Source organism: Hippocampus comes, unplaced genomic scaffold, assembly GCF_001891065.2.
Source record: "Hippocampus comes isolate QL1 unplaced genomic scaffold, H_comes_QL1_v1.1 scaffold116, whole genome shotgun sequence".
Taxonomy (NCBI): domain Eukaryota; kingdom Metazoa; phylum Chordata; class Actinopteri; order Syngnathiformes; family Syngnathidae; genus Hippocampus; species Hippocampus comes.
This window is the reverse complement of record NW_017805120.1, coordinates 180,123-204,961: the sequence shown is the minus strand read 5'-3', so window position 1 is coordinate 204,961 and position 24,839 is coordinate 180,123. Positions and strand designations below refer to the sequence as shown.

General features: G+C 48.2%; 2 protein-coding genes and 1 long non-coding RNA gene across 3 annotated transcripts in view; 2 read left to right on the top strand and 1 right to left on the bottom strand.

Moving 5' to 3' along the window:
* Positions 1-3,959, bottom strand: part of LOC109513372 (uncharacterized) — a 5,486-nt gene extending 1,527 nt beyond the window's left edge. Inside the window, exon 1 of the long non-coding RNA XR_002167749.1 lies at positions 3,930-3,959. This is a non-coding gene — a long non-coding RNA (uncharacterized LOC109513372). The remainder of the gene's footprint in view (positions 1-3,929) is intronic.
* Positions 1-15,568, top strand: part of dock1 (dedicator of cytokinesis 1) — a 65,781-nt gene extending 50,213 nt beyond the window's left edge. Inside the window, 23 exon segments of the mRNA XM_019865783.1 lie at positions 4,611-4,689; positions 4,827-4,927; positions 5,150-5,208; positions 5,501-5,649; positions 6,258-6,343; positions 6,416-6,572; positions 6,937-6,977; positions 7,081-7,171; positions 7,478-7,597; positions 7,747-7,836; positions 7,984-8,088; positions 10,316-10,457; positions 10,545-10,626; positions 11,315-11,399; positions 11,520-11,606; positions 12,014-12,190; positions 12,510-12,593; positions 13,162-13,299; positions 13,762-13,904; positions 14,251-14,449; positions 14,518-14,698; positions 14,796-14,944; positions 15,133-15,568. Coding sequence (XP_019721342.1) covers positions 4,611-4,689; positions 4,827-4,927; positions 5,150-5,208; positions 5,501-5,649; positions 6,258-6,343; positions 6,416-6,572; positions 6,937-6,977; positions 7,081-7,171; positions 7,478-7,597; positions 7,747-7,836; positions 7,984-8,088; positions 10,316-10,457; positions 10,545-10,626; positions 11,315-11,399; positions 11,520-11,606; positions 12,014-12,190; positions 12,510-12,593; positions 13,162-13,299; positions 13,762-13,904; positions 14,251-14,449; positions 14,518-14,698; positions 14,796-14,944; positions 15,133-15,228 — 2,641 coding nt within the window. The 3' untranslated portion in view covers positions 15,229-15,568.
* Positions 15,569-15,824: 256 nt separating this feature from the next.
* foxi1 (forkhead box i1) lies at positions 15,825-17,992 on the top strand. The gene is given in 2 exon segments (XM_019865790.1): positions 15,825-17,158; positions 17,359-17,992. Coding segments are annotated over 2 exon segments (1,173 nt in total). The 5' UTR covers positions 15,825-16,464; the 3' UTR covers positions 17,838-17,992.
* Positions 17,993-24,839: the final 6,847 nt, after the last annotated feature.

The following is a 24,839-nucleotide window of genomic DNA, read 5'->3' as shown; positions in this document are numbered from 1 at the left end:
CCCAACCCACCCCCCTCACCCCGATCCCGCCATGCAAATAACATCAACACCAGGCCTCGGCAGCAGTGCGGCAATCAGATGAGCAGCCAGTAAACAGTCGCATGAATTATAAATGCTAATCTCTCAACTTTCAGTCCTGCCATTTTTCCTGACTTGACTGCTTGTCGTCTTTTATTCATTGCCAACCTGGCCCGGTGCCACCCTGGTTGAAATATAAAAAAAAAAGCGGTGTGGTTTATTCAAGCGCTGCTTGTCGCGTGAAGTTAAGGCAAGTAGTCGAAAGGCGGTTGTTTCTTTATTTTTTTTCTCCTGAGCAGTTAATCTATATTTTAACCGCGGTTCGCCAACTGCTGCTGTCACCTCTTATCGCCTCCGGGTCACGCGGGGACGTGAGCGCGACTTTATTTTGCCTTAGCGGCCACAACTTTCAGTTCAGACGCAATTTGCTTATTCCCTGGTGTCCTTTTCAAAGCGAAGCGGTCGGCCAAATTTGAACCATCTTTAGCGGACCGCTGGTGAAGTTTTGACGTTTGATCACAATTGGCCGTTTGTTGTTTTTGTGCCACCCAATTTGAACCAGATATGCTCGGCAGGCGGGTCATCGGCGTTTTCGTCATTCGGTGTCGGCGAAGCAGGGCGGCTCAGTTCGATGACTCGCTGTAAGACGCAAAGCTTGACGATCCATCTTCTCGCGATGCCGATCCATAAGCGCCCCCGACTCGTACGCGCGTCCCTTCTCTCTCGCCATGTACTCTCTCAATTTGCTTCCCGAATAAGCTACAATGCAGCGTAGCCGTGTCGCCTTGTGCAAAATTACTTCTCGCCGTTCATTAGACGTCCAAGTGTCCCTTAGGTAACCTCGTGTCTTTGTTTGTTCTCGCGCTTAATTAGCAGACGTTGGCTTAAGCTTCCTCACCGGGATAGGAAGATTGTGCAACATGTTTTTTTTTTTCTTTCTTTCAACTTTGTTAGCCAACATTTGTGTGGCCGTTTTGCCCAGTCGGCTGAAAGTACTCCCTCGCAGGCTAGTTTTGATAGTTCAGTTGCCGTGCCTCTTTATTGCTGCCGATGTGCTGACTCACAAAGCTACAGTAAGTCCTCTTCCTCATCCTAATCATCATCATCATCCTCTTCGTCACGTTCCCCTTTCGTCGTCCATTCGGTTCCCACAGCACTTCATTAGCAGATTGGGCTAGAATTAGAATAACGAGCGCAATGCATTTGCAATGTTGCCACTTGTTACGAAGGGATTCATTTGAGCTAAATGCCGCCTCGTCGTGACATTTGGCACGGAAAATATTGAGTTTTCACATCATTTCTGGGGAAAGGCAACAGTCCCCTCCCTTGGCAGTTTTACAATTCGATGATGCTCCATTGCGAGGCATTTGAGTTTTCATCTTTGTCTGCGCTAGCGGATCGTGCCGGCAAAGTTTGAGAACGGCCTTGTCACATTGGCGCGAAAGTCGCGTTGCAAGCGTGTCGATGGCTAAACGGACGGCGCGTTCATCATGTGGCTGAAATGGAGCTAATCGCCTTAATAAATTGATCTGATAACTAAGCCTTGTGACCTTGCCGTTATCTCTTTGCGCACAACTTTTTTCCTACACGGCGTACGACCGACTATAGATGGGGGATCATTCTCCCAAGTTGCTCCCTGAACTCAATTAGCAAGTATGATCGGCTGATAAATGTTCATTAGCATACGTCGCTGCAAGGGGACGGAAGGTGGTTGTGGAGGGGGCGAAGGGGGCCCCGACATACATTGAGGATTCAAAATGGCGGCCATCCATCAGCGATAATGAGGTGATTTCTCCGACGGCGGCACATTGATTGAGTGTATTCATCATAACGACGAGGCGTGTGTACTGTATTCAAATGGCTCTTAATGCCGAGAGGCGGCTCCAAAGCACTCAAGGTTCCTTCCGACTCGGGGGGGGGGGCGCATATTCGTCGCTCTGTTACCTGGGCGACCAGGACGACTTGAGCTGCGTCTCTAAGTCAATGTAAAGTAAAAATAGACGTCTTCTAGATTTGACACGCCGCAAATAGAAGTGCCGTTAACGTTCCTCTCATCCATTCTCAAGCTAATTTCACTTTAGCAACTTGAAATTTAGCAAGTTTGAAATTTTCATCTTGAAGCGGCTGCACGGCTGAAAAGGTTTGACCGAGGCTCCGTGACGATATTCTGTAAATCTCTAGGCTGCCTTTCAAACGGTCTTTTTGGAGCATTTTCATCATCGTGATGGCAAGAGCACATTCTATTTTCGGCCGCCTCATTAGTTGTGTTTTTTTTTTTTCTTCACACTTTTAATTAATGGCAGGATGTGCTCACGGTGGAACTGTCCTCCCCCCTCCCCCCCCCCCTTTTTTTTTTTGCCAATTACATGTCGGCGCTCAGGCGACCTGCCTTCAAACACACATTCAAGTGCCGAAACTTATTACTGAGACTGAAATATTATCCCTTCTCCTCCTGTGGTTCAGTCTTGATGAATATTTGTATTGTATTGTACAATATATATATATTTTTTTTTTCATGTCCAAAGCTCCTTATGGCAACTCTCAAGTGTATTTTTAGCCACGGGTACACCATAGAAAATGATCCTACCCAATTCCTCCAACTTTAGCAGTTGTCATTAAAGTGTAAAAAGACTTCTCAATGAGGCTTCGAGCCACTCCAAGTTTCAGGTTACTGTCAAGCTCAACATAAAACTAAGTGAATTAAAAGCACATAGCTTTGTCTTAAAGTCCACTTACAAAAAAGGTAAAATGTGGAAAGCGCCTCAAATCTGCGGCAGTTGCAAGACTTTTTAGTTTTCTTCATTCTATGTGGATGTTGCTAATTATTTCTTTTAATCAGCCCCCAAAGTATTAGCTTCTCTTGCCGGCATGAAATATGGTAGGCATGTCTATCACCAGTAGACCCACACACAAAATAAAGTCTCAAGAAGCCATGCCTGAAAAAACAGAGGAAGTCAACCAAAATGTGTTGCGGGAAAAGTCTCAAAATTAGCGGCATGGCACCTGTTTGCGTTTGTCTATTCTCCTTCCCCAAAAGCACCTTAAACGTCCTGTCTTAATATTTCCCCGCTGGTGGGGTGCAGCCATTGGAAAGCAATTTTAGCATTAACCCCGCCGTTAAGTATATCAGCTATATTGGCATGTGCACGGTAGCAGAAAATTGAGTGAGACGTGCACAACGGCGGGCTGGTAAAAGTCTTGAGCGCTGAGCTGGGCAGGATTTTTTTTTTTTTTGTGGCGTTCCTTGACAGGTGTTAACCTTTGCCAGTCATGATTAAGGTGACACTTAATATGTGTGGCACACCAGCGCCAGATATGAATCATGTATCGCGTCAGTATTGGCGTTTGTTCACGTTCAAGTTCAAGGGCAGTGTTGGGCAACATGTTGAAGTGACTGACAACGAGGCACTCTAAAGTGGCTACGCCAGCCTGAAGCCCCGGTCGACCAGCTGGCTTTCTTTCTGGCTCTTCCATCTTTCACTGAGTGACACGCCCATATTTTTGGGCCGACAATGAGGCGCTCTAAAGTGAATCAGGAACATTTTCCGTCACCTTGCCCGCCAGATGGACTAACTCCAGTATTACGTTTTGTCTCCTCTTTATTTGATGCTTGTGAAAACCCCAACAGTTGACCTTGGTTCACCTCAACATCTTTCACGCAGCTTTCCGGGGGCAAATGACCACAAAACCCGGTGGACTGCTCCTTCCACAAAATCATCCGTTTTACGACGGACATTTGTCCGCCTGCTGAAGATTTTTTATTTTTTTTGCGGGATGAGCCGTGGCAGGGCAGGGGTGAGTTAACTAAAGTCTCCCCCAGCCTTTTAAAAGCTCCGTGCCGCTAAAGTTATTAACTTTTAATTGCGGGACATCACAGCGGATTAGTTAGTCGGACGGTGTTGTCCCTGCACGCTTTCTCCCGCCCCGCAGTCCTTCTGCTGCGCCGTCTGGATGCCGTGAGCTGCTTCGTTCACTCCACTTGATTCATTTATGGCAAAGGCGGCTGGGAGGGGGGAGATTATATCATGAATAGAGTTTAGTTTGCTACTTATTTACTTTCCTTACTATACTTGATTACTATCAATGTCTTGAATTGATTTGATTTTTTTTTTTTTTTTTGTAAAGGTTGTACTTTTAATTTTGTGAGGCACAATGAGTTACCTTGAAAAAAATTTTTAGCGGTCACATTCATGATGGAAAAAGTTTGGAACCTAACATTGGAACCGGGCGAGTGGGGTAGACCTTTTTTTTTTTTTTTTAATTCACTTGTGCTGATTGGTCAAACTGTCTTGGAGTTCAAAGGGGTTCCGTTTGACTTTGGATTTGCTCAGTGGGGTGTAACATGAGCTTTTTAGTTTGTTGGCATTTGCGAGACATGCCACTCACAATCGCTTTTGGCTCTTTTGTTTTACAAGGCAAAGTAGTTTCACTGGAAAGTGACCTTTTAAGGCTGCATAAAGGGGAACAAAATGCGATTATAAGTATGTGGGTTGGATTTTTTTTTAAGTCCATTTTTTAAAATATCATTTTCTGGTGCACCCGCTTATCAGATGTGAGCGCCAAACACTTTTGTGCACCGCTTATCTGCGCAGGGTCTTCCTGCGGGCCATTAATCAGTATGCGACCGTGCTGAACAAGAAATTTCTGGATCAGACCAACTTTGAGCTGCAGGTAAGATATGAACTCCTCGGTACCTTGACAAAGCTGTCAATGTCTGAATGTTTATTCAAGCCCCCTGCTGTTTGTACAAATCCTCCTTTTGCCGCTCTGCCTCACATCTGCTTTGTTTGTTTCTTTGATGCGTGAAGCTGTGGAACAACTACTTCCACCTGGCCGTAGCCTTCCTCACGCAGGAGTCGCTGCAGCTGGAGAACTTCTCCAGCGACAAGCGGGCCAAAATCTGCCACAAGTGAGTCGACCCGGGCCGGCGCGCGTGCAGCGGTCACCTTCTGGTCTGCTCTTGTTTCAGTAGCATGACTGCGTTAATGTGAAAATATAAAGCCTGCTCTTCCCCCACTACTCCCCACCGCCTTTTTTTAAAATGATTGTATTATCCAGTTTCATTGGAATATTTTGTTCAGAATAACGCAATGAGCTTAGTTGACCCTTTTGATCCCGCTGATGCCTCCAGGTACCAGGACATGCGGCGGCAAATCGGCTTTGAGATCCGGGATATGTGGTACAATCTAGGTAATTACACAAGCACAATGTTTTGTTTTCGGGGCTATTGATCATCGTCCGTGGTTCCCCATTGCAGCCGATAACTGCTGTCAAATGGGGAAAATGTACTTGAATGGGCTTTGTGTTGTTGTTGTAGTCCAGAGAGGCACAAGTGGGGGCTCATTAGAATTCTTTACCTCAGAATCCCTTAAATGCTCTCATCTTACTCCTTGACCAGAGCTTTTTACCGTATGCCTTTGTTTTGCTTTGTTTTTCTCCTTCCGTTTTACTTGAAATGATGTGTTTCTCAATCCCCAAAAAGGGCCCCACAAGATCAAATTCATCCCTGAGATGGTGGGTCCCATCCTGGAAATGACGCTGGTCCCCGAGATAGAGTTGCGCAAGGCCACCATCGCCATCTTCTTTGACATGATGCAGTGCGAGTTCCACTTCACGTGCAGCTTCCAGAGGGTACGTCAGGGATTTATTTTTTTGTAGCCTGCGAAAATGTGTGTCTGGTAAATGGCTACCCACTCTTCAAAAAAAAGATGCCAAGTGTGCTTGCTTCATCCTGGTTTGATTTTACTGAAAAACAAAAGGAATTTTCATGTATTTATCCGCACAGCACAGCACAGTGTTCATTGAATTGAAGCATGAAGTCATGCCCCAAAAACTGTTGAATTCTTTAAATTCTCTTTAATTACGACTGCATTTTTTTTTTTTAATAGCATACAATCAAATGCTATCACGAGTGCTATTTTTTCGCATTGAAAGAAAAATAATACACGGCTACTGCACTCCAATCACACGGGAGTGAAGCGGGTGTCTCAAACAGGAATGTGAGGGATAATAAACGGTGTATAGCCGCGAGCTGGCTTGTAATTGGGCAAATCTCATTTTGTTGTGTTGCGCCGCGATTATCAACAGTGGCGCCGCGAGCACCCTAATGTTCTGCCTCGTTATGGCATAAAATGAAGCTTTTCTGCATGAGGGGAATCCACTTTGCGGCGCGCGCATAGGCACCTTTAAATGACACGGACCCTTTCAACGTCATAACTTATCACGCCGCGCCATTGCAGTTTGAGAACGAGATCATCACCAAGCTGGATCACGAGGTGGAGGGCGGCCGCGGGGACGAGCAGTACAAAGTCCTCTTCCAGAAGATGTAAGTGCGCATCCCGGCGTTGCGCCTATAGATGGCGCTGAAAGGCTAACACTCTTTGGTGCCCGTCTCCAGTTTGCTGGAACACTGCCGGAAGCACAAGTACTTGGCCAAAAGCGGCGAGAACTTTGTCACCCTGGTGGTGCGTCTGCTGGAGCGTCTGCTGGACTACCGCACCATCATGCACGACGAGAACAAGGAGAACCGCATGAGCTGCACCGTCAATGTGCTGGTCAGTGACACGGGTAGATAGACAAACAGATACGCAGGTAGATGGACACTCTACTTTTCTTTTCATCGGAAGGGAAAGAAAACACTGTTTTAAAAAAATAAATGCATGCATTGATATGACTGCAAAAGTCAATTTTTTTGTCGCATGACAAAAAATAAAATAATAAAATAATAATAATAATCAGAAAGCAAGGAAACGTGATAATTTCAATTTAATTCCAAAATAAAATCATAAGCCTATGAATATGTATGTATGAAAATGCATGACTAAGTATCTAGTTAGTATGAATAAAATGTAAGATTAAAAAAATAAATAAATAATTGCATTTCAAGTTTTTGCCTGATGGTGTCCTTTTCCTCCACAGAACTTTTACAAGGAGATTGACCGAGAGGAGATGTACATCAGGTAAGCGCTTCCGTCTTTGATGACACACTTGTGATTTTTTTAAAACTATATATAATATGCAATTATATTGAGATACATATTTTTCTTCTTCTTCGTCCCAAAGGTATTTGTACAAGCTGTGCGACCTCCACAAGGAGTGCGACAACTACACGGAGGCAGCTTACACGCTGCTGCTGCATGCCTAGCTACTTAAGGTACATGTTTTAAAAAAAAAAAACATGCTTATTTCTTATGGGGGGAAAAAACGGACTCGGCCCACTTTAGCTCTCAGCGGATCATTTGTGGCCGCGCCAAGCCGCGCGGATGGAGAGGTCAGCGGTGGATCAGCAGAAATCCTTTTAGCATGTAAATGGCGCACTCCGGCTGTCGGCGAATCAATACGCAGCAGCAGCAGCGAAATGGATCGCATTTGTTCCAGTGTTGGAAGCAGTCGAACATGGCCACCATTCGCTTGCCTTGATGATGAAACAGCGTTGCGTTTTTTTTTTCCCCCCCCCCAGTGGTCTGACGAGCCGTGCGCCGCCCACCTGACCCAGCGCGACGGCTACCAGGCCGCCACCCAAGGCCAACTGAAGGACCAGCTCTACCAGCAGATTATCAATTACTTCGACAAGGGCAAGGTGAACTGCGCAAAGGCACACACTTTGTTGATCGGAATGCGCCGTGTGATCGCCTGCTCTATTAGATTGTTAAGCAAACATTCAAACGTGGACTTGTGTGTGGGTTGTTTTTTTTTTCTTGCAAATGGACACGTGTGTTTGTTTTGCAGATGTGGGAGGAAGCCATCATTCTGGGGAAGGAACTAGCCGAGCAGTACGAAAATGAAATGTTTGACTTTGAGCAGCTTAGCGCATCCCTGGTACAGTAATTTTTTTTATTTCTTTTGAATAAAATTGCCCAAATATGGTTGTACCTTGACTGTGGGGGAAAAAAAAATGAGTTGAGACAACCGTAAACATGAGCTTGGTGACAGAACGACGTTTCACATCTGCGCATCCACTCACAGCGCAAGCAGGCGCAGTTCTACGAGAACATCGTCAAGGTGATCCGGCCCAAACCCGACTACTTCGCCGTGGGCTACTACGGCGTCGGCTTCCCCTCCTTCCTGCGGGTGAGTTCATGAGGCCCGGCCACCGTTTGCTATGTATTGATGTCAAGAAGTGTTTCATTTTTGTGGATATACATTATGTATTTTTTTGACTCATTATTATTCCACAGACGTTCGCTGACCCGATCGCTTCACTCCGTCTTCGTGATATTGCTCGTGCACACCATTTTGTCCTCTTATCTCAAGAGTTCCGGTGACTTGATTGGAAACGGCGATGTCACACACACACACACACCAAAAAAAAAAAGAAAGAGTCCCCAAGCGTTCGTGAAGGTCCACTTTGAAGAGCGATTCTTCTTGTGTCGCTCTTTGATTCTTTTCATGTATCCTCGCAGACGGCAAATTGCGCTCGTCTCAACTTGGGCTCTGTTGAAACGTCTTTTTTGTCTCGCTTTCGCCTCTTCGCTCCTTCCTCCCTCACGGTAGCTTTTTGACCTTGTCGGAAAAGTAATCACCGCCCATCGTCTCCGTGAGGTCGTCCTCGTCCGGCTGCCGAGTCTCCGACGCTCTCGGTCAAGTCGTAAAGTACCGAAAGTGAAGTGGGCAACTCTGTCGTAATAGAATGGTGACAATTACGTTCAATTGTTACAAGAATAAAATTGGTAACGTGACCGGGATGAATATTTTCAATTCAAGTCACAGCAGGAGCGAAATGAAGTGACATAATTGTTGTCGTCATAAATCAACATCAATGAAAGTGGTCATGTCACCAAAATGAAACAGAAAGGAACAGGAATGAAGTTTATTTTCACGCCATATCCTGTAGTAGCTCAGCCCCGTGTTGAAACAGCGTTGCGTTTTTTTTTTCCCCCCCCCCAGTGGTCTGACGAGCCGTGCGCCGCCCACCTGACCCAGCGCGACGGCTACCAGGCCGCCACCCAAGGCCAACTGAAGGACCAGCTCTACCAGCAGATTATCAATTACTTCGACAAGGGCAAGGTGAACTGCGCAAAGGCACACACTTTGTTGATCGGAATGCGCCGTGTGATCGCCTGCTCTATTAGATTGTTAAGCAAACATTCAAACGTGGACTTGTGTGTGGGTTGTTTTTTTTTTCTTGCAAATGGACACGTGTGTTTGTTTTGCAGATGTGGGAGGAAGCCATCATTCTGGGGAAGGAACTAGCCGAGCAGTACGAAAATGAAATGTTTGACTTTGAGCAGCTTAGCGCATCCCTGGTACAGTAATTTTTTTTATTTCTTTTGAATAAAATTGCCCAAATATGGTTGTACCTTGACTGTGGGGGAAAAAAAAATGAGTTGAGACAACCGTAAACATGAGCTTGGTGACAGAACGACGTTTCACATCTGCGCATCCACTCACAGCGCAAGCAGGCGCAGTTCTACGAGAACATCGTCAAGGTGATCCGGCCCAAACCCGACTACTTCGCCGTGGGCTACTACGGCGTCGGCTTCCCCTCCTTCCTGCGGGTGAGTTCATGAGGCCCGGCCACCGTTTGCTATGTATTGATGTCAAGAAGTGTTTCATTTTTGTGGATATACATTATGTATTTTTTTGACTCATTATTATTCCACAGACGTTCGCTGACCCGATCGCTTCACTCCGTCTTCGTGATATTGCTCGTGCACACCATTTTGTCCTCTTATCTCAAGAGTTCCGGTGACTTGATTGGAAACGGCGATGTCACACACACACACACACCAAAAAAAAAAAGAAAGAGTCCCCAAGCGTTCGTGAAGGTCCACTTTGAAGAGCGATTCTTCTTGTGTCGCTCTTTGATTCTTTTCATGTATCCTCGCAGACGGCAAATTGCGCTCGTCTCAACTTGGGCTCTGTTGAAACGTCTTTTTTGTCTCGCTTTCGCCTCTTCGCTCCTTCCTCCCTCACGGTAGCTTTTTGACCTTGTCGGAAAAGTAATCACCGCCCATCGTCTCCGTGAGGTCGTCCTCGTCCGGCTGCCGAGTCTCCGACGCTCTCGGTCAAGTCGTAAAGTACCGAAAGTGAAGTGGGCAACTCTGTCGTAATAGAATGGTGACAATTACGTTCAATTGTTACAAGAATAAAATTGGTAACGTGACCGGGATGAATATTTTCAATTCAAGTCACAGCAGGAGCGAAATGAAGTGACATAATTGTTGTCGTCATAAATCAACATCAATGAAAGTGGTCATGTCACCAAAATGAAACAGAAAGGAACAGGAATGAAGTTTATTTTCACGCCATATCCTGTAGTAGCTCAGCCCCGTGTCCCCCCCCCTCCCCCCTCCAGAACAAAATGTTCATCTACCGCGGCAAGGAGTACGAGCGCTGGGAGGACTTTGAGGCCCGCCTCCTCACGCAGTTCCCCAACGCCGAGAAGATGAAGACCACCACGCCGCCCAGCGAGGACATCAAGAATTCCCACGGACAATGTATCCACCATCCAGCCACTCATCCGTTCAAATGTCCCCCCCCCCCCAAAAAAAGTACAAATATTTCCTTAATGTGTCTGCGTGAAGACGTGCAGTGTTTCACGGTGAAACCCATCCTGGATTTACCCGCCAAGTTCCAGAACAAGCCCGTGGCCGAACAAATCCTCAGGTGGGCGGCAAGGTCAAAAATGTATTTGCAACAAACCTCATTGAGGTCGCAGGGTTTATTTTTATTTCAAAACCTCAAATTGACGGCCTTGATGAGCACTTTCCGCATATGTTATGTATTTGCCTGAATGTCATCCTCTGACGACATTAAAGACCAAATTTTTATGTATTGTTGAAGATGGCCCTTTTGCACGCGTGCGTTTGCCCGATCCGCTCGCGCGCGCGTCGCTGAGGCGTATAAATTCCCTCAGATGCGCGAGCCGCCGAATGCATCAGTGGGCATAATTAAAAGGGATGTTTACCCCGTGGAAACCTTTCTGCAAATACACCTGGACCGCAGCTTTTATCGCGCGGCTGCAGGGCCGCCCGCCCCTTCGGTCGCCTTATTTGCTCGCCGCCTGATTAGGATGCGCCGACCCCGGTCTCGGTCACGACGGTGGCCAGCGTTCCGAAAGCGAGTGTCTCTGACCTGCCTTTGACCAAAGTGCCTCGTGGCCTGAATCAGGCCGGCGGTGCGTTAAATTTGCTCCGTTAATAATCTGTTTATTAGATTAAGAAGTTCACGCCACGCTTTCCCGCATCACTTGGGTTCTTCGGTAATGTGATTAAAAGGCGCGGAGACGGCTCCCCCAGCGTGAGACGTCTCGTGTCATTGGTGAATCATTTGCTCTTCTGTCTCTCTTCCAAAGCTTCTACACGGTAAATGAAGTCCATAAATTCCAGTATTCGCGACCGGTGAGAAAAGGCGAAAAGGACCCGGACAACGAGTTTGCGGTAAGTCATTGAATCGGTTCAATTCTCACTTTGGTGCTTGTCGAGAGTTGGAACTCGTGACACCGGAGCCGCAGTCAACTTGCCGTCTGTTTGGTTTTGTTTGTGTGTGTGTGTGTTCAGAACATGTGGATCGAGAGGACCACGTACACGACGGCTTATAAGCTGCCGGGCATCCTGCGCTGGTTCGAAGTCAAGTCGGTGTGCACTGTGAGTAGTGGCTCGTCCCGAGCGGGCCTCCTAATCTGATGAAGATGTTCGGGCCCGCCGATCGATGGTCGCGATTAAGCGATTTGGACGGCCGTATTGACGCCATCACGAGGCTCTGGATACGTCCCCTCGCTGTCAGAAGAATCGATTCAGCTGCCTCTTTCTTTTTTTTTTTTCATCATGCTTGCTTACGGAAAGCGTAGCGACCAATGCCACTCAAAGACAATAGAAGCGCTGGCTTTTGTTTCGCTTTCTCAAGGCAGGCCTTTGTTTTTGTTGAACATTTCCAACCCAAAAAAAAAAGGATTTCAAAATTGTCTTTTTTTTTTTTTTTTTTTAAGTGCAAATAAAATAAATGACCAAGTTACTCTCCGCGTCACTCCCCTGATCCGTTTGCGTGCGCTCAGGATGAAATCAGCCCCCTGGAGAACGCCATGGAGACCATGCAGCTGGCCAACGACAAGATCAGCAGCATGGTACAGAAGCACCTCAGCGACCCCAACCTTCCCATCAACCCCCTCTCCATGCTGCTCAACGGCATCGTGGACCCCGCCGTCATGGGGGGCTTCGCCAACTACGAGAAGGTATGCGTGACTTATTATTTTCTTTGACTTACAAGCCAAAGAAAAACTCTTGAGAGTTGTTTCCCTATTTCCCTATTACAAAACATCTTCAATATTTTTTAACTGGGAGTTTTTTGGGGGGTGCCTGGACTGTATTAATGTCATTTCCGTCTCAATGGATCCCCAATGTGCCAGTTCTCCAACGTGGCCACGGGTGCGAGGGCTCCCCCGCTTCATAGTTGCTTGCAGCTCTCATTACTCGATTATTTATGTTGTTTGGCTTCTCCTCCACACGATCCAAAATGTGAACAACTGCTGAGTGTGCGTCCTTCCCCCGCAGGCCTTCTTCAACGACAAGTACACGCACGAACACCCGGAAGATCTGGACAAGATCGACAAGCTCAAGGACCTCATCGCCTGGCAGGTGCGACTCGGAACAACGTGCCGGGAAACACGATTGTGTCGCTCTTAAAAAAAAAAAAAAAAGATGGAGAACGTCACTTTGAAACTGGCTGGCAGAGAGAGAATAACCGGGGACCGAGTGTGGTTTGGAAATGGCCTGGAAAAGCCAACCCAGTCGCCACTTTGATTCTCGAAGTCTTAACCGAATTCGGGCATTGCGCTGAAAGCTCTTCAACCTTGAGCGAGTGAGCGGGTGTCCGTCCACGCGCTCCACAAATAGCCGGCGCCTTCCTCTGCACACGCAGTGCGTTGCCATGCCGCCACTCGGACACGCTCAATCATCCTCCATCATGCTCGCTCGGCTCTATAAAAAGGGCGCCGACGGGTATCCTGGGAGACGGGAATCCTGACACGCGTCTTTGTGTCTCCCGCTTCTCGCGCCGCCTCCGCAGTGTATTCGTCTCATCCTTCTCAGGACACCGTTGAGCTGTCCGAATCGTGACGAGGGTGATGACGAATACATAGAGTATGTATTACTTTGAAACATGGCCGAATGACGTTGCATGTTTTGGCATTGCGCCGTTGCGCAGATCCCGCACCTGGCCGAGGGCGTGCGCATCCACGGCGAGAAGGTGACGGAGGCGCTGAGGCCTTTCCACGAGCGCCTGGAGGCCTGCTTCAAGCAGCTCAAGGAGAAGGTGGAGAAACAGTACGGCGTCAAGACGCTGGTGAGAATGGAGTGCACGGGTTGGCCTGTCAAAGAACATGTCGTCGTCGTTAGAATTCATATTTTGGTTTCAGGGGGGGAAAATATTTGGAGCTTTTTTCACAGAATGATTACCACTCTGAGCTACATTTGAATAGCTCTGCATCATTTGAAGTGGAAAGTGTGTCAGGTAGGCATCAGCTCCAAACATGAACTGGAAAATACAATAAGACCACAGCGCCACCCTCTGGCAGAGTGGGACAGCTACAATGGAAATCACCCAGGGTCCAAAGTCTAATTGTTATTTATTAGCGGAAAAGGTCGGGTTTAAAATTAGCCTATTTTAATCATGCAAAATACTATTGTGTTTGAATACTATCGTCGTTGTCGATTTTCTGGTCTTTTTTTTCTGCTTATTCATGTATAAATATGACAATGAATCTCAATGCTTGTGTTTTCTTATGAATGGTGACGGCCTCCACAGCCGGCGGCGGATGAGCGTCGCGGTTCTCGACCTCACTCGATGGTTCGCTCCTTCACCATGCCGTCGTCGCAGCGGCCTCTGTCCGTGGCCTCCGTCACCTCCGTCTCCTCGGACAATTCGCCCTCCAGGCCGGGATCTGACGGGTAACTAGCTCCAAAGTACTGGCAAGCCCACGTGGTTCCAAAAATCAATTCCTCGGTCGGCGCGGCAATCATTCATTGTACATACCCGGCCGGAGGTTCAATTCAATGTGCGCCTTGGCCCCTTGGGGGCGGTATAATGCGGCTGTACGCATATACTATACAAGGAGCTCAGTAAGCCGCAGTAATATTTGTCATTCTTTGCTGAGGATAAAAAATGTGCCCATCCAAATGTGTTAATCAGCCATTAAACAAGTCACAAATGAATATAAATCCTTTTTTTTTTTCAAGTGCAGTCCCAGAAAAAGATGGCTTTTGATGGTTCTTTTCATCTTTTGCATTGTTCCAGTTTTGCCCTGGAGCCTCTGCTCCCCAAGAAGCTGCACACCAAGTCCCAAGACAAGCTGGACCGCGACGAACCCGAGCGCGAGCGTCGGGACAAGAAGAAGGAGAAGCGCAACAGCAAGCACCAGGAGATCTTCGACAAGGAGATGAAGACCACCGAGATCCCGCTGCAGCCCGCCGAGGCCGTCATACTTTCCGAGACGGTATGGCGCGGGTCCTGGAGGACAAATGGTCCGTTTCTCAATCCCCGATGCATTTTCTGTTCTTGCAGATCAGCCCGCTGAGGCCCCAGAGGCCCAGGAGTCAGGTGCTGAGCCAGATCGTCGGAGACCGTCGCCTGTCCGTGTCGCCGGGACCCCCCGCCACCTCGTCATCCAACTCATCCTCCTCGTCTTCCTCGCCGGGACCGCCGCCCATCACGCCCCGTAGCAAACTCTCCTTCAGTCTGCACAGTGAGTTGTATTGTTAAAAGTCACCATCAACACAGACGGCTTCAGACTATACATAGATGGGGGAATGAAAAATTGAGCTACCGTGGTTTCTGGTCAGGCGTGGATCTGAACGGGGTTGCCTGCGGCGACAAGGTGGACGTCCCGCCTCCGCTTCCCGTTAAAGGCAGCACGGCCGATTACGGCAACCTGCTGGATAATCAAGACTTGAGCGCCCCAAGCGCCACCACTCCACCGCCGCATCAGCGGGTACGTACGAGTTCAAACGCAAAATCACAACACCTCCATTATTTTTGTTTTTCTTCTACCCCGAGGCCGACGTGTTCTTTCGTGATATTCTACGTTAATGTTATGAAATGAAGAAACTAATTTGGAGAAACATGTGAGCGTTGCCAATGAGCTGTTTTGTGTTAATGAGGCTTGTGTTTGCGGCGTAGCATTTACCGCCGCCGCTCCCCAGCAAGACGCCGCCGCCCCCTCCTCCCAAGACTACCAGGAAGCAGACATCCATCGATTCGGGAATTGTACAGTAAGCGTAAAGACGCAGACGACCGAGACGGCCACAAAAAAATGCCGGCTGCTGCCCCTTAAGACAGACACACACACACACACAGAAACACTCGAAGATACACACATTCCTGGCACTCCTCACCCACGCTGACAAGATGAATACCTCATTGCAGACCTTTTGAGTTTTTACCCTTCAAGTCATCGAGACTTCCATCAACTCGAATGTCCCACTATGTATGTACAGAGGTTTGTATATATGATTTTTATTTTCTGTTTTGTACGTGATTGTTTGTATTAACGCATGATTAGATCACACAGAGGCATTTTTACAACTCGAGAAACAAAGCAACCAAAAAAAAAAAAAAAATGGCTGTCGAGTGACTTTTTACTGGTGAAAAGTTTGGCGTGCGCAAAGCGGTTGACTAAACACGCATCTGATTTTCCATCATGAACTGCTCCAAATTCACTACTGACAACACTTCTGAATAAACATTCACAGTGTATGGATTTTTCAAGCAAAAACATGTCTGCTGCCTCCTTATTTTCGCCACTCACTTAACACCAGTTGGTACTCATTTCATTTTTTTCCCCAGTTTTTATATTTGTGACATGGGCGTCATCCAGCGATATTTTCTTCAGTTGTTTTCCACGGGTGCCTCGAGACATGGAGTGACCTGACTTCGAGTTTTTCAAGATACGCTGACTCAAATTAATGCAGAACGGGAAACGCCAGAGCCAGGCAGGAATTCAAACAAGCAAAATTGTCCAAATAACAAATACAATAAGGCAAGTCTCTATAATTTTGAATTTATAGTGATGTTTTATAGAGAGGGAGAGAGAGAGAGAGAAATTAGCATTAATGTTATCATCTAATTGTACTTTATTGGTGCTGTAACTAAGCAGAGAACTTGAACCAAATCCCAATTGTATGCAATGCAGCCAATTTGTACAACGTGTCTTTTAAAAGGTTTGTTTTATTTTATTTAGCACGTTTCTTTGATGGTGACGTTATTATAATGGCTCCACTTTGGCGACGAGCCGCAGTAAGGGAAAAAAAACGGACTAACTAAAACGTGAGGCTGGCTCCCTGTGCTAAATGGAGATGGTATCATCAAATGGAGATGGTATCGGTGCTCATTGAAAGGCAGATTGGGCCCGATTGAAAAAGAGGAGGTGTGACCGACCCCCTTTCAGAAAAAAAAAATCTCCCCGGGAGCTCCACCTGGCCCCTTGCCCATAAATACGCCCCCCTCGCCGGGATGGGAGTTCACTTGAGTCGGGTGCGCTTCGAAGGTCGTGTGGTGCCGGTGGTTGTTTGGTGTGGGATAATGAACGCCTTTGGACCGCAGCAAGCCTCCAGCCAGCAGAGCAACAGCGGCCACCCCGCGCACGACCTCCTGGACATGGCCGTGTACTGTGACAACTACGGCGTCTACCAGCACCAAAACCTCCACCATCTCCATCACCCCCAGAGACCCCCCAACCATCCCACCGGCTACGGTTTGAGCGACTACGCCGCCCCGCCCACCAACCCCTACCTGTGGCTCAACAACTCCCCGGCCTCGACCTAAGCAACCACCGGCTGCGGCGGAGGAGGAGGAGGAGGAGGAGGCGGCGGCGGGGGCTCCACATTTTTGCAGTCGGCTGGCTACGGCTCCGGCGGCCAGCGGCAGCTCCTGGCGGCGCCAGGCGCCGACCTGGGCTGGTTGTCCATCTCCAGCCAGCAGGAGCTCTTCAAGATGGTCCGGCCTCCGTACTCGTACTCGGCCTTGATCGCCATGGCCATCCAAAACGCGCAGGACAAGAAGCTGACCCTGAGTCAGATCTACCAGTACGTCGCCGAAAACTTTCCGTTTTACAAGAAGAGCAAAGCCGGCTGGCAGAACTCCATCCGGCACAATTTGTCGCTCAACGACTGCTTCAAGAAAGTGGCCCGGGATGAGGACGACCCCGGTGAGTGCCGCTCGTTTTGACGCGTTTATTGACACCCTAAAAAGTGGCCCGAAAACACACGACGTATATGTTTAAAGTCACGGGTTGACAAAATGCTCTCGTGTTATAATGAACGACTGCGCGCAGCTAATTTCAGTTTTCTAGTCACTATTGAAAACATGTATTTATTTCAGCAATTCCGTTTACTTTGCTCCTCCCAGGCAAGGGCAACTATTGGACGCTGGACCCCAACTGCGAAAAAATGTTCGACAACGGCAACTTTCGGCGCAAACGGAAGAGGCGATCCGAAATCAGCACCCCGGTCGACAAGCCGGACTCGCTCGCCCGGCACAAGCTCTCGGACACGTCCAGCTTGCTGAGCTCGTCCCCGCCCAGCCTGCGCGGTTCGCCGGCCTCCACGGAGCCGCGTTCATCGCCGCCCAACTCGGCCGATCACAGTCCGTGCTTTGCCGGCTTCGTGTCTGGCGTCAACACGCTGCTGACGACCGGAGCAGAGGCCTCCTCTCGGGCCCCGGAACGGGACTTTGGCACGGAGTTGTCCCAAGGTCGCGAGGGCACGTCCGGACTGGGCTCCTACTCGCCCTCCTTAATCTCTGACAGCAGAATGAACTACTACAACCTCAGTAATCATTTCACTGTCAACAACCTCATGTACAGCCGGGAAGGGACGGAGGTTTAACGCGGACCCATCTGAACACGGGACTTTAATTGTATATATTGCGTGTAGGAAAAAGAAAACAAAAAGTCCACAATGGTGTTGAAAAATCACACCTTTCAAGTCAGACACTTGTCCTATTGAAGGAGAAAAATGTACACACATTATTTTTTATAAGAAAAGTGACTTGCATTTTGTTTTATTTAAACTCACATTGACGTTTGAATAAAAGCCTTTTTTTGTTGGACTATGTGCTTCCCAGTGTTGTCTACATTCGCACTTTTCATTTTTTTTTTTTTTTTGTTCTTCTCATGATTCACATTCTCCCTTTTTATGCCCACCCCAAATAAAGCCCCCTTCCAAACTCCCCCCCCCCCAATCCTGCCAGGTTGTCTACAGTCAAGTGGCTGTAAGTCATCAAAGTGTGTAAAACAGAGACATTTTCCGCCTGTCACCCCCAATCGGCCCTTTGAGCACCACCCCACCCAACCCCGCCCCGGTTCACAAGTTCAGCTTTTTGTTTCCAGCTCGTTTCACGTGGACCTAGGGAGGAATATTTGTACCTGTCCCCCACCCAGCTGTTCCCGAACATCACGCGTGAAGCCTGCTCACTCCTTGACGGAAGAGCGTCCGACAATGCGGAATCAAAGGCGAGCAAAATGGAGGAAACACTTCTTGTCGGCGGGATAATTGAGTGCAGTGAGGCGCTGCGTGAAAAGGAGAATGAATTGAGAAGCACAATGACCGCTTGGCATCGGGAACGCTCCCCTCCTGGGCTCCGATGAAAATATTGCCATCTGAAGATGTGGGAACAAACCAGCCAGGCCCTCGCCCCCACCCATCCCGAGGACACCTTTTGTGCCATTATCTGGGAACAAAGCGCAATGACGGGCAACTTTCCAAAGTTTGCGCCCCGAAAATGTTGATTTCCATCTGCTCTCCTCTTCATCGCTTGGTTTAACTTTAATGTCCTAGTAAAGTGAAATTAGTATCTTGTAAATTTGACACAGCACAAAGAAGGTTGTTAGCAACCCTGCCAAAATAGGAGTTAAAAATAGAGAGTGACGCTTTAAAATTGTGAAAAATCAAGCAGACGTTGCGGGCATGTCCGCTGCAGAATGTCGCTAGGCTTTTTCAAGCTGCAACAATGAGGCGCTCTAAACCGGCCACAGCAACACAAACCCCCATCCATACTGTGGCTGTCATACCGATAGGCTATTTTTAGAACATATTCTAGCTTGCTCATTTGCATTCTTTCTGATGTCGGCGTATGCACGGCTGACAACGAGGTTCTCGAAAGCAGCCGCGCCAGTGCACAGCCCCAGTCCACATACTGCTTGTCAAGTTGGCCTTTAAAAAAACAAAAACAAAGCATTTCACATCTCCTCGTCTTTTCTGTGCGACATGCACACACTCATGGTCAACAACAAGGCGCTCTAAAGCAGCCATGACTACCCAAAATAATCCACCCTCCACTTGTCCAGTTTCCTCTGTGACTTGGGCATACACATTGCAGACAACGGTGCACTCTAAAGAGCCTATTTGACGGCCAAATGCACGTATCCGACGACATGGCAAACATGTCAATCAATAGTCCCTGACGGTCTGAAGACAATGAAAGTTCCATCTGGTCCAGAAGTGGAAAGTAGCACTAGCTGCTCCGATCTGGTATTGTTTTCGCAATCGAAATTGAAGAGGTTTCTGGCCGCACGCAGTAAGCGGTACATGTGGTGCGTTGAAGACATGATGACAGCTCCAGGACCAGGGAAGATCTGTAATATATGTATGACTGCAGGGGGTGGGCGCGGGAGGGGCCGGGTGTCTGCGTGAGTGACAGGTGAGGAGAATGCCCATCAAAGTGCATGACCCGATTGGGTTTCATCACTTTGCTTCATCCAAGGCCTGGAAAATGGATGCATCACCAGGACATGCACATTTTTTGATGTGTTTATAGGCACTGGAGTCACTGGCAATGGACCCTCTTTGGTGTGTGTGTGGGGGGGGGGAAGCCAATATAAATTCATACCTTAAATACATTTTGGATTTATAAAAAAGATTAAAAACATCACATTCACAACAATAAATACTCCCCAAAAGTTTTTTGAAGTTGTCGCTCACCGCTGTGTGAGTATAATTGTTTTTCTGTTAACACACACATTAGGGAATCGTCGGGGGGGGCGAGAGGACAGTTTGGGGGTGGGTGGAGGGGGTTCCGTGGTGACAGCACACAGCTTGAAGCACCTGCACTCTGTCATTGCCTGCTCGTCGCAGACAGGAAGTGGTGACAGATGACACAGGAAGTAGCTCTGCACCGGAGTGAGTTGGGGGGGTGGTCGCTGTGGGTTCCTAGCCGGAAATCTTGGTGGTGTGGGGATGCACGTCTGACTACTTTGAACAACAATGTGGAGTTTCACCTGCTTCCATTCTGCACTGAGTGTGTGTATGTGTGATAGTGCCCCCCAGGAGAACCCCCCCACCCTGCCCCTCCCTTGCCATCAAAACAAAACTCCCCTCAGGCCCTAATGAGACCCCCTACCCGCTCCTCTATTATGAGGGAGAGACAGCAGAGAGAAGACAGACTCAGGCTCAGAGACCTGGCCAGACCCTGCCCCTTCTACAACCAGTGCCCCCCCCCCCCATCTAAACTTGGGTTGTACAAATGTTTTTCTCCAAGGGCCACAAAGACATGAGTCACCAACATTTGAACTCAAAAGGTGGCGCAACATGTGGACATGGGTCCTAGTTTGGGCCCCCCACCCCAACCCCCACCCCGAGTGAAGTGTCAAATGCGGCCTCGCAGGGAGCCCTGTAAAGTGCCCCCACTTTTCCCCGTCAACGTTTGACTTTGGGTCCCTGTAAGCTGCTGATGATCTGGGGGCTCAAGACCCTAAATGACAGGCTTTCAGCAGACTGACCCCGCCCCCCACACCCCTTCTTCAAAATGCTCTTTTTGTCTCGGCCCCCTAATCTTTCATGGTGCGTGTGTTCGTGTTTGTTCATGCGTGCGCGTGTGTCCGCGTGCATTTGTGCCCGTCTGTGGCAAAAGTTGAGATGGCACCATCACGACCCCCCCCCCCCAATGTCTTTTGAGCAAGACAAGCCATGCCGGCAATGGTTTGAACGCTGATTTCAGCCTTCTTCTCTTCCGCCATTGTTTGAATGTGTTGAAAGTGTCACTCGAGAAGTTGTTAGGTGAGCTCAGTTGCTTGGAAGGTGCGAACCCACCGCCAGCCGCGATTTGCATCTCAACAGCAGTCAGTCGCTGTGCTCATGGCGCTCGTGTGCCTCAGTTGCGCGGTGGCGGCGGGCGGGACGCGCCCGCACTGTGAAGCGGTCTCGGCCTCCGCTCACGTAGAGGAGTAAATCCTTTTCTTTTACTACCCACCAGTGGTTGGTTGGTTGGCGCACCCACTGCCCGACCGCAATACCGGGGCTCCTACCTCATAAAGCAACAGCATGATGAGATTTTTTTTTTTTTTTTAATAAAGCTGACAGCATAATAGCCCCATGTCCCAGTCTCTACGCCCTGCCACTATATTTAAGCGTTCATCTCGGGCCCACCTTCAATAAAGAGCACAATCAGCTATAATGACAAGGCGGCGCCACATAATGACGCAATCCGAACGCTGTCAAATTAAAGTGAAGCCTGCGCGGATTCCGTCGATGGCCCGGAATGGAACATTCCTGCGTTGAGCGATTGTGTCACACTTAAAGGATTGCTACGCTTTCGAGGATGATGGCGAGCGTCGGTGACGAAGCGTCGCAGTCAAGCGCCGCGTTATGAAGCTGTTTCATCGGAAGAGACGGCGGCCGGGAGAAAGCCCGGCAGGAGGTGCTACGGATCGATTACAAGTTTTGACAGCGCCTAAAGTTTCCGTGGCCGTATTTCACGCCGTCACGCTCACCTGTACTTGACGTTTTACGTCTGCACGCGTTCAAGTAGCCAAGATGCGCCGGGATAAATCACGGGCGATGATCACTACTCAACACGTTCCCATACGGCTCCGGTTTTATGGCGTCTCCACGGCTTTTTGATTTTTCCAACTGTAATCTGGTAATGTTGTGTGTTAAACCTAAAAAAAATTTAAAAAAAAGAAGAAAAAAAAGAAAAAAATCGAGTTTATTTCAATTTTATTTGAAAAATTCCGAAGATTTTTCTCGTTAAATTTAAACTTGTGAAATAGCTGGAATTTAACTTTTCTTGGGGTTTTTTTTTTGTTTTGTTTTGGTAATTTTTAAGTCTGAAAAATTCCCCCATAAAAAAAAAAACCTCTCATTTTCTTTTTTTAAATAATTTTTAAATTCAAACTAGAGTTGGATCATATAAAAAAAAAACAGGTTAAATTTTGCCGAGTCTTAATTGAACTTCAATTTATAATATTACCAGTAAATATTTCAAATTAAAAAAAAAAACTTTTGAAAATTTGAAAACTACTTCTTGTTCTCATATCTGTCCTTCTTATTCACTTGAAGATGTCGGAGCTTTGAAAGCTGCGGATTACACCGCCGACCAAGCTTTTCGCCCTTCGGCTGCACGCTTCCACATTTTACGGTGCCGTCCAAAAAGTCACTGCTCTTAATGCTTGGGAAGTCATCTGCAGGAGAAGGAAGAGAAAAAAAAAAAAGATAGAAAGAAAGAAACTCGACTACGTCCTGGAGGAATTTCCTCCCCGGGGGATCCCTGAGTGATGTCCGTCTCCTCCCAGTCCATCACGGCTGAAACTGGATCACTTGACACTCGCTTAAGTGACTTCAGTTCCTCGCAATCCTGCGCGCCGTCGCTTCTCAGGAACTTGTTGTTCTGGGATTCGGGAATTTGGACCACAACAAAGGGTCAGAATACCCCCCACCCCCCCAAAAAAAAAGACGTCTTCATTTCTCTTATCTCTCACGATAAGTCAAATGGACACATTTAATATTTGAAAGTTTTTTTGGTTAGTCATTTTATTTTTTTTTAATATTTTTTATGATATTTTCTAACATAGCTTGGATGGGAGTACCACCTTTCTTTTATTTATTTTCTTTTTAATGAATCGGATTTGATGGAATATTTTGGTACTCAATTTTATTTCTGTGGTCGGGCGAACCAGTTATTTCTTGTATATTATGACATCGCAAAACTTAAAACATTTCGTTGAAGTTCCCAACTTAAAGGGGATTGCCTTGAAATGTTTCTGGGTGTGTAATCCTCTTTGTTTTATGTTTAGTTTGACAGCAATCTTCACCAGGGAGCTACATTCAACCTCTTGAAGTTTTTTTGCTCACAAGTCAAAGCAAGAAAGCGGTCAAATGACGGCTCGTATCTTGAAAAATTTATCAGTCAGGGTCGGGCTGCATTTTGCTTGGGGTTGTTGCAAAGGAAGGAAGGCCGCAGATAAGACTGTCTTCACCCCGTGCGTCACCTCATCACCTTGCCGTCACGTGTCAACGACGGACGGAAGAGGCGAGCTGGGACGCAAGGGGACGGACGCCGGGTGGGGGGGTGGGAGGGGGTTCACACTGACGACGCACATTTAGCAATTGAGCGGCCGGGCCCGACTCGTAGCGGGGTCGGGGTGGGGATCCGGGGGCGAGTGGGTTGTAGTCGCTCACCCCGGGGCGACACTCGGGCCTCCGCCTCGGCCCCTCCATTGTCATCAGGCCCGACGCTTCATCCGCCGCGCTTCCTGCCGCCGCATTCTTCCTCCCTCCGATACCCACACCAGCAGCGGCGCGGGACGAGGGGTAACTTGTAACCGCGTGAGCACCCCCCCCCCGTCCGCGTCAAGGGTGATGTATGGAGAGCGGTAACACGACGCCTCGGATCCTGACCGCAAGAATAGGGGCCACGTGTAAACACTTGGAGCGCCGGCGCTCCCGTTTCTTTCCTCGCAGGTTTGGCCCTCTGATGCGGACACAAGAAGACATCCGGCAAATCGGGGACGTTTTTGGCACACTCGACTCAAAAGATTCAAATTGTCTTTCACACTCTGTTTATTTTTTCTCATTACAAAATACTATGCACAAAATAAATGAATACATAACTAATCATGTTTTTTTTCTCTCTCTCAAAAGGTCAAATTTTTGTTCTCGCTGCATCTTTTCCCCGCATGACTTTCTTCTTGCTTCTGATTGGCTGTTGGACGTCCACTGTGGGCCTCTAGCGCCACCTGTTGCTTTGGAATGCACTGGACAGCCTCACCGGCGTACCGTGACACCAATGCAACAGGATCATTTTGACTTTTAAATTGGGGGGGCCGGGACCCGGACGGGAGGGGTGGCCGAGGCGGGGGTCCGCCACGTTTGACTAATTGTGGAGCGGGGCCCCGAAGCTGAGCTGCGACCCCTCAAGCTGTCAGACGCCGTGTCTCCTCGCCCCCTGCAGGGCGCCGCCATTGTTGAGGGGCAAATGCCTTTTTGTCTCCATCGCCCTGCAACCTTTTTAGGGGCCACGGAGACATTTTCCAGGGTCCGGTTTGAGAAGCGCTGGCTCCGGAGGTCAAATGGCCGCTTCCGGAGCCAAATGTGGTTCCAGGATTGAGTTGCACGCGCTCATTTGTAGCCCCTTGATGGACGGAGCGGCACTCGGCACTCTTAAAGGAGCCCTGCAGGCCTTGGCTGCGTCCAGCCAGGTCCGTTGGAAGGGATGATTGACAGCTTTATGGCTCGGCTTCTCTAAGCCATTCATAAACATCAGTGGGGTGGGGGGGGGCCACTTCTGACAGAAGCTGACAAGTAGTAGTGGAAGTGCTTATCAGGTGTCGGCTTGCATCATGGGAAACAGCCAAAGACCTGTTAAATATTTGCTTCCAAAAATTTGTCTTACTTCAATTTTGTGTTGTTGTTGTTGTTGTTTTTCATTTCGTGTGGTTGCAAACATCAACAACGTTGCACTTGGTGCATCTCTTGGCGCTTTAGGGACCAACGTTGTCTTTTATGCCCTCCAAACACATGGAAAAGGTGCTGCACTCTGGCTTGCTCACCTCGTATATCTTTGCCATTCATCTTAATTTGTCACTGAGGGCTGGAAAGGAGAAGGGGGGGGGG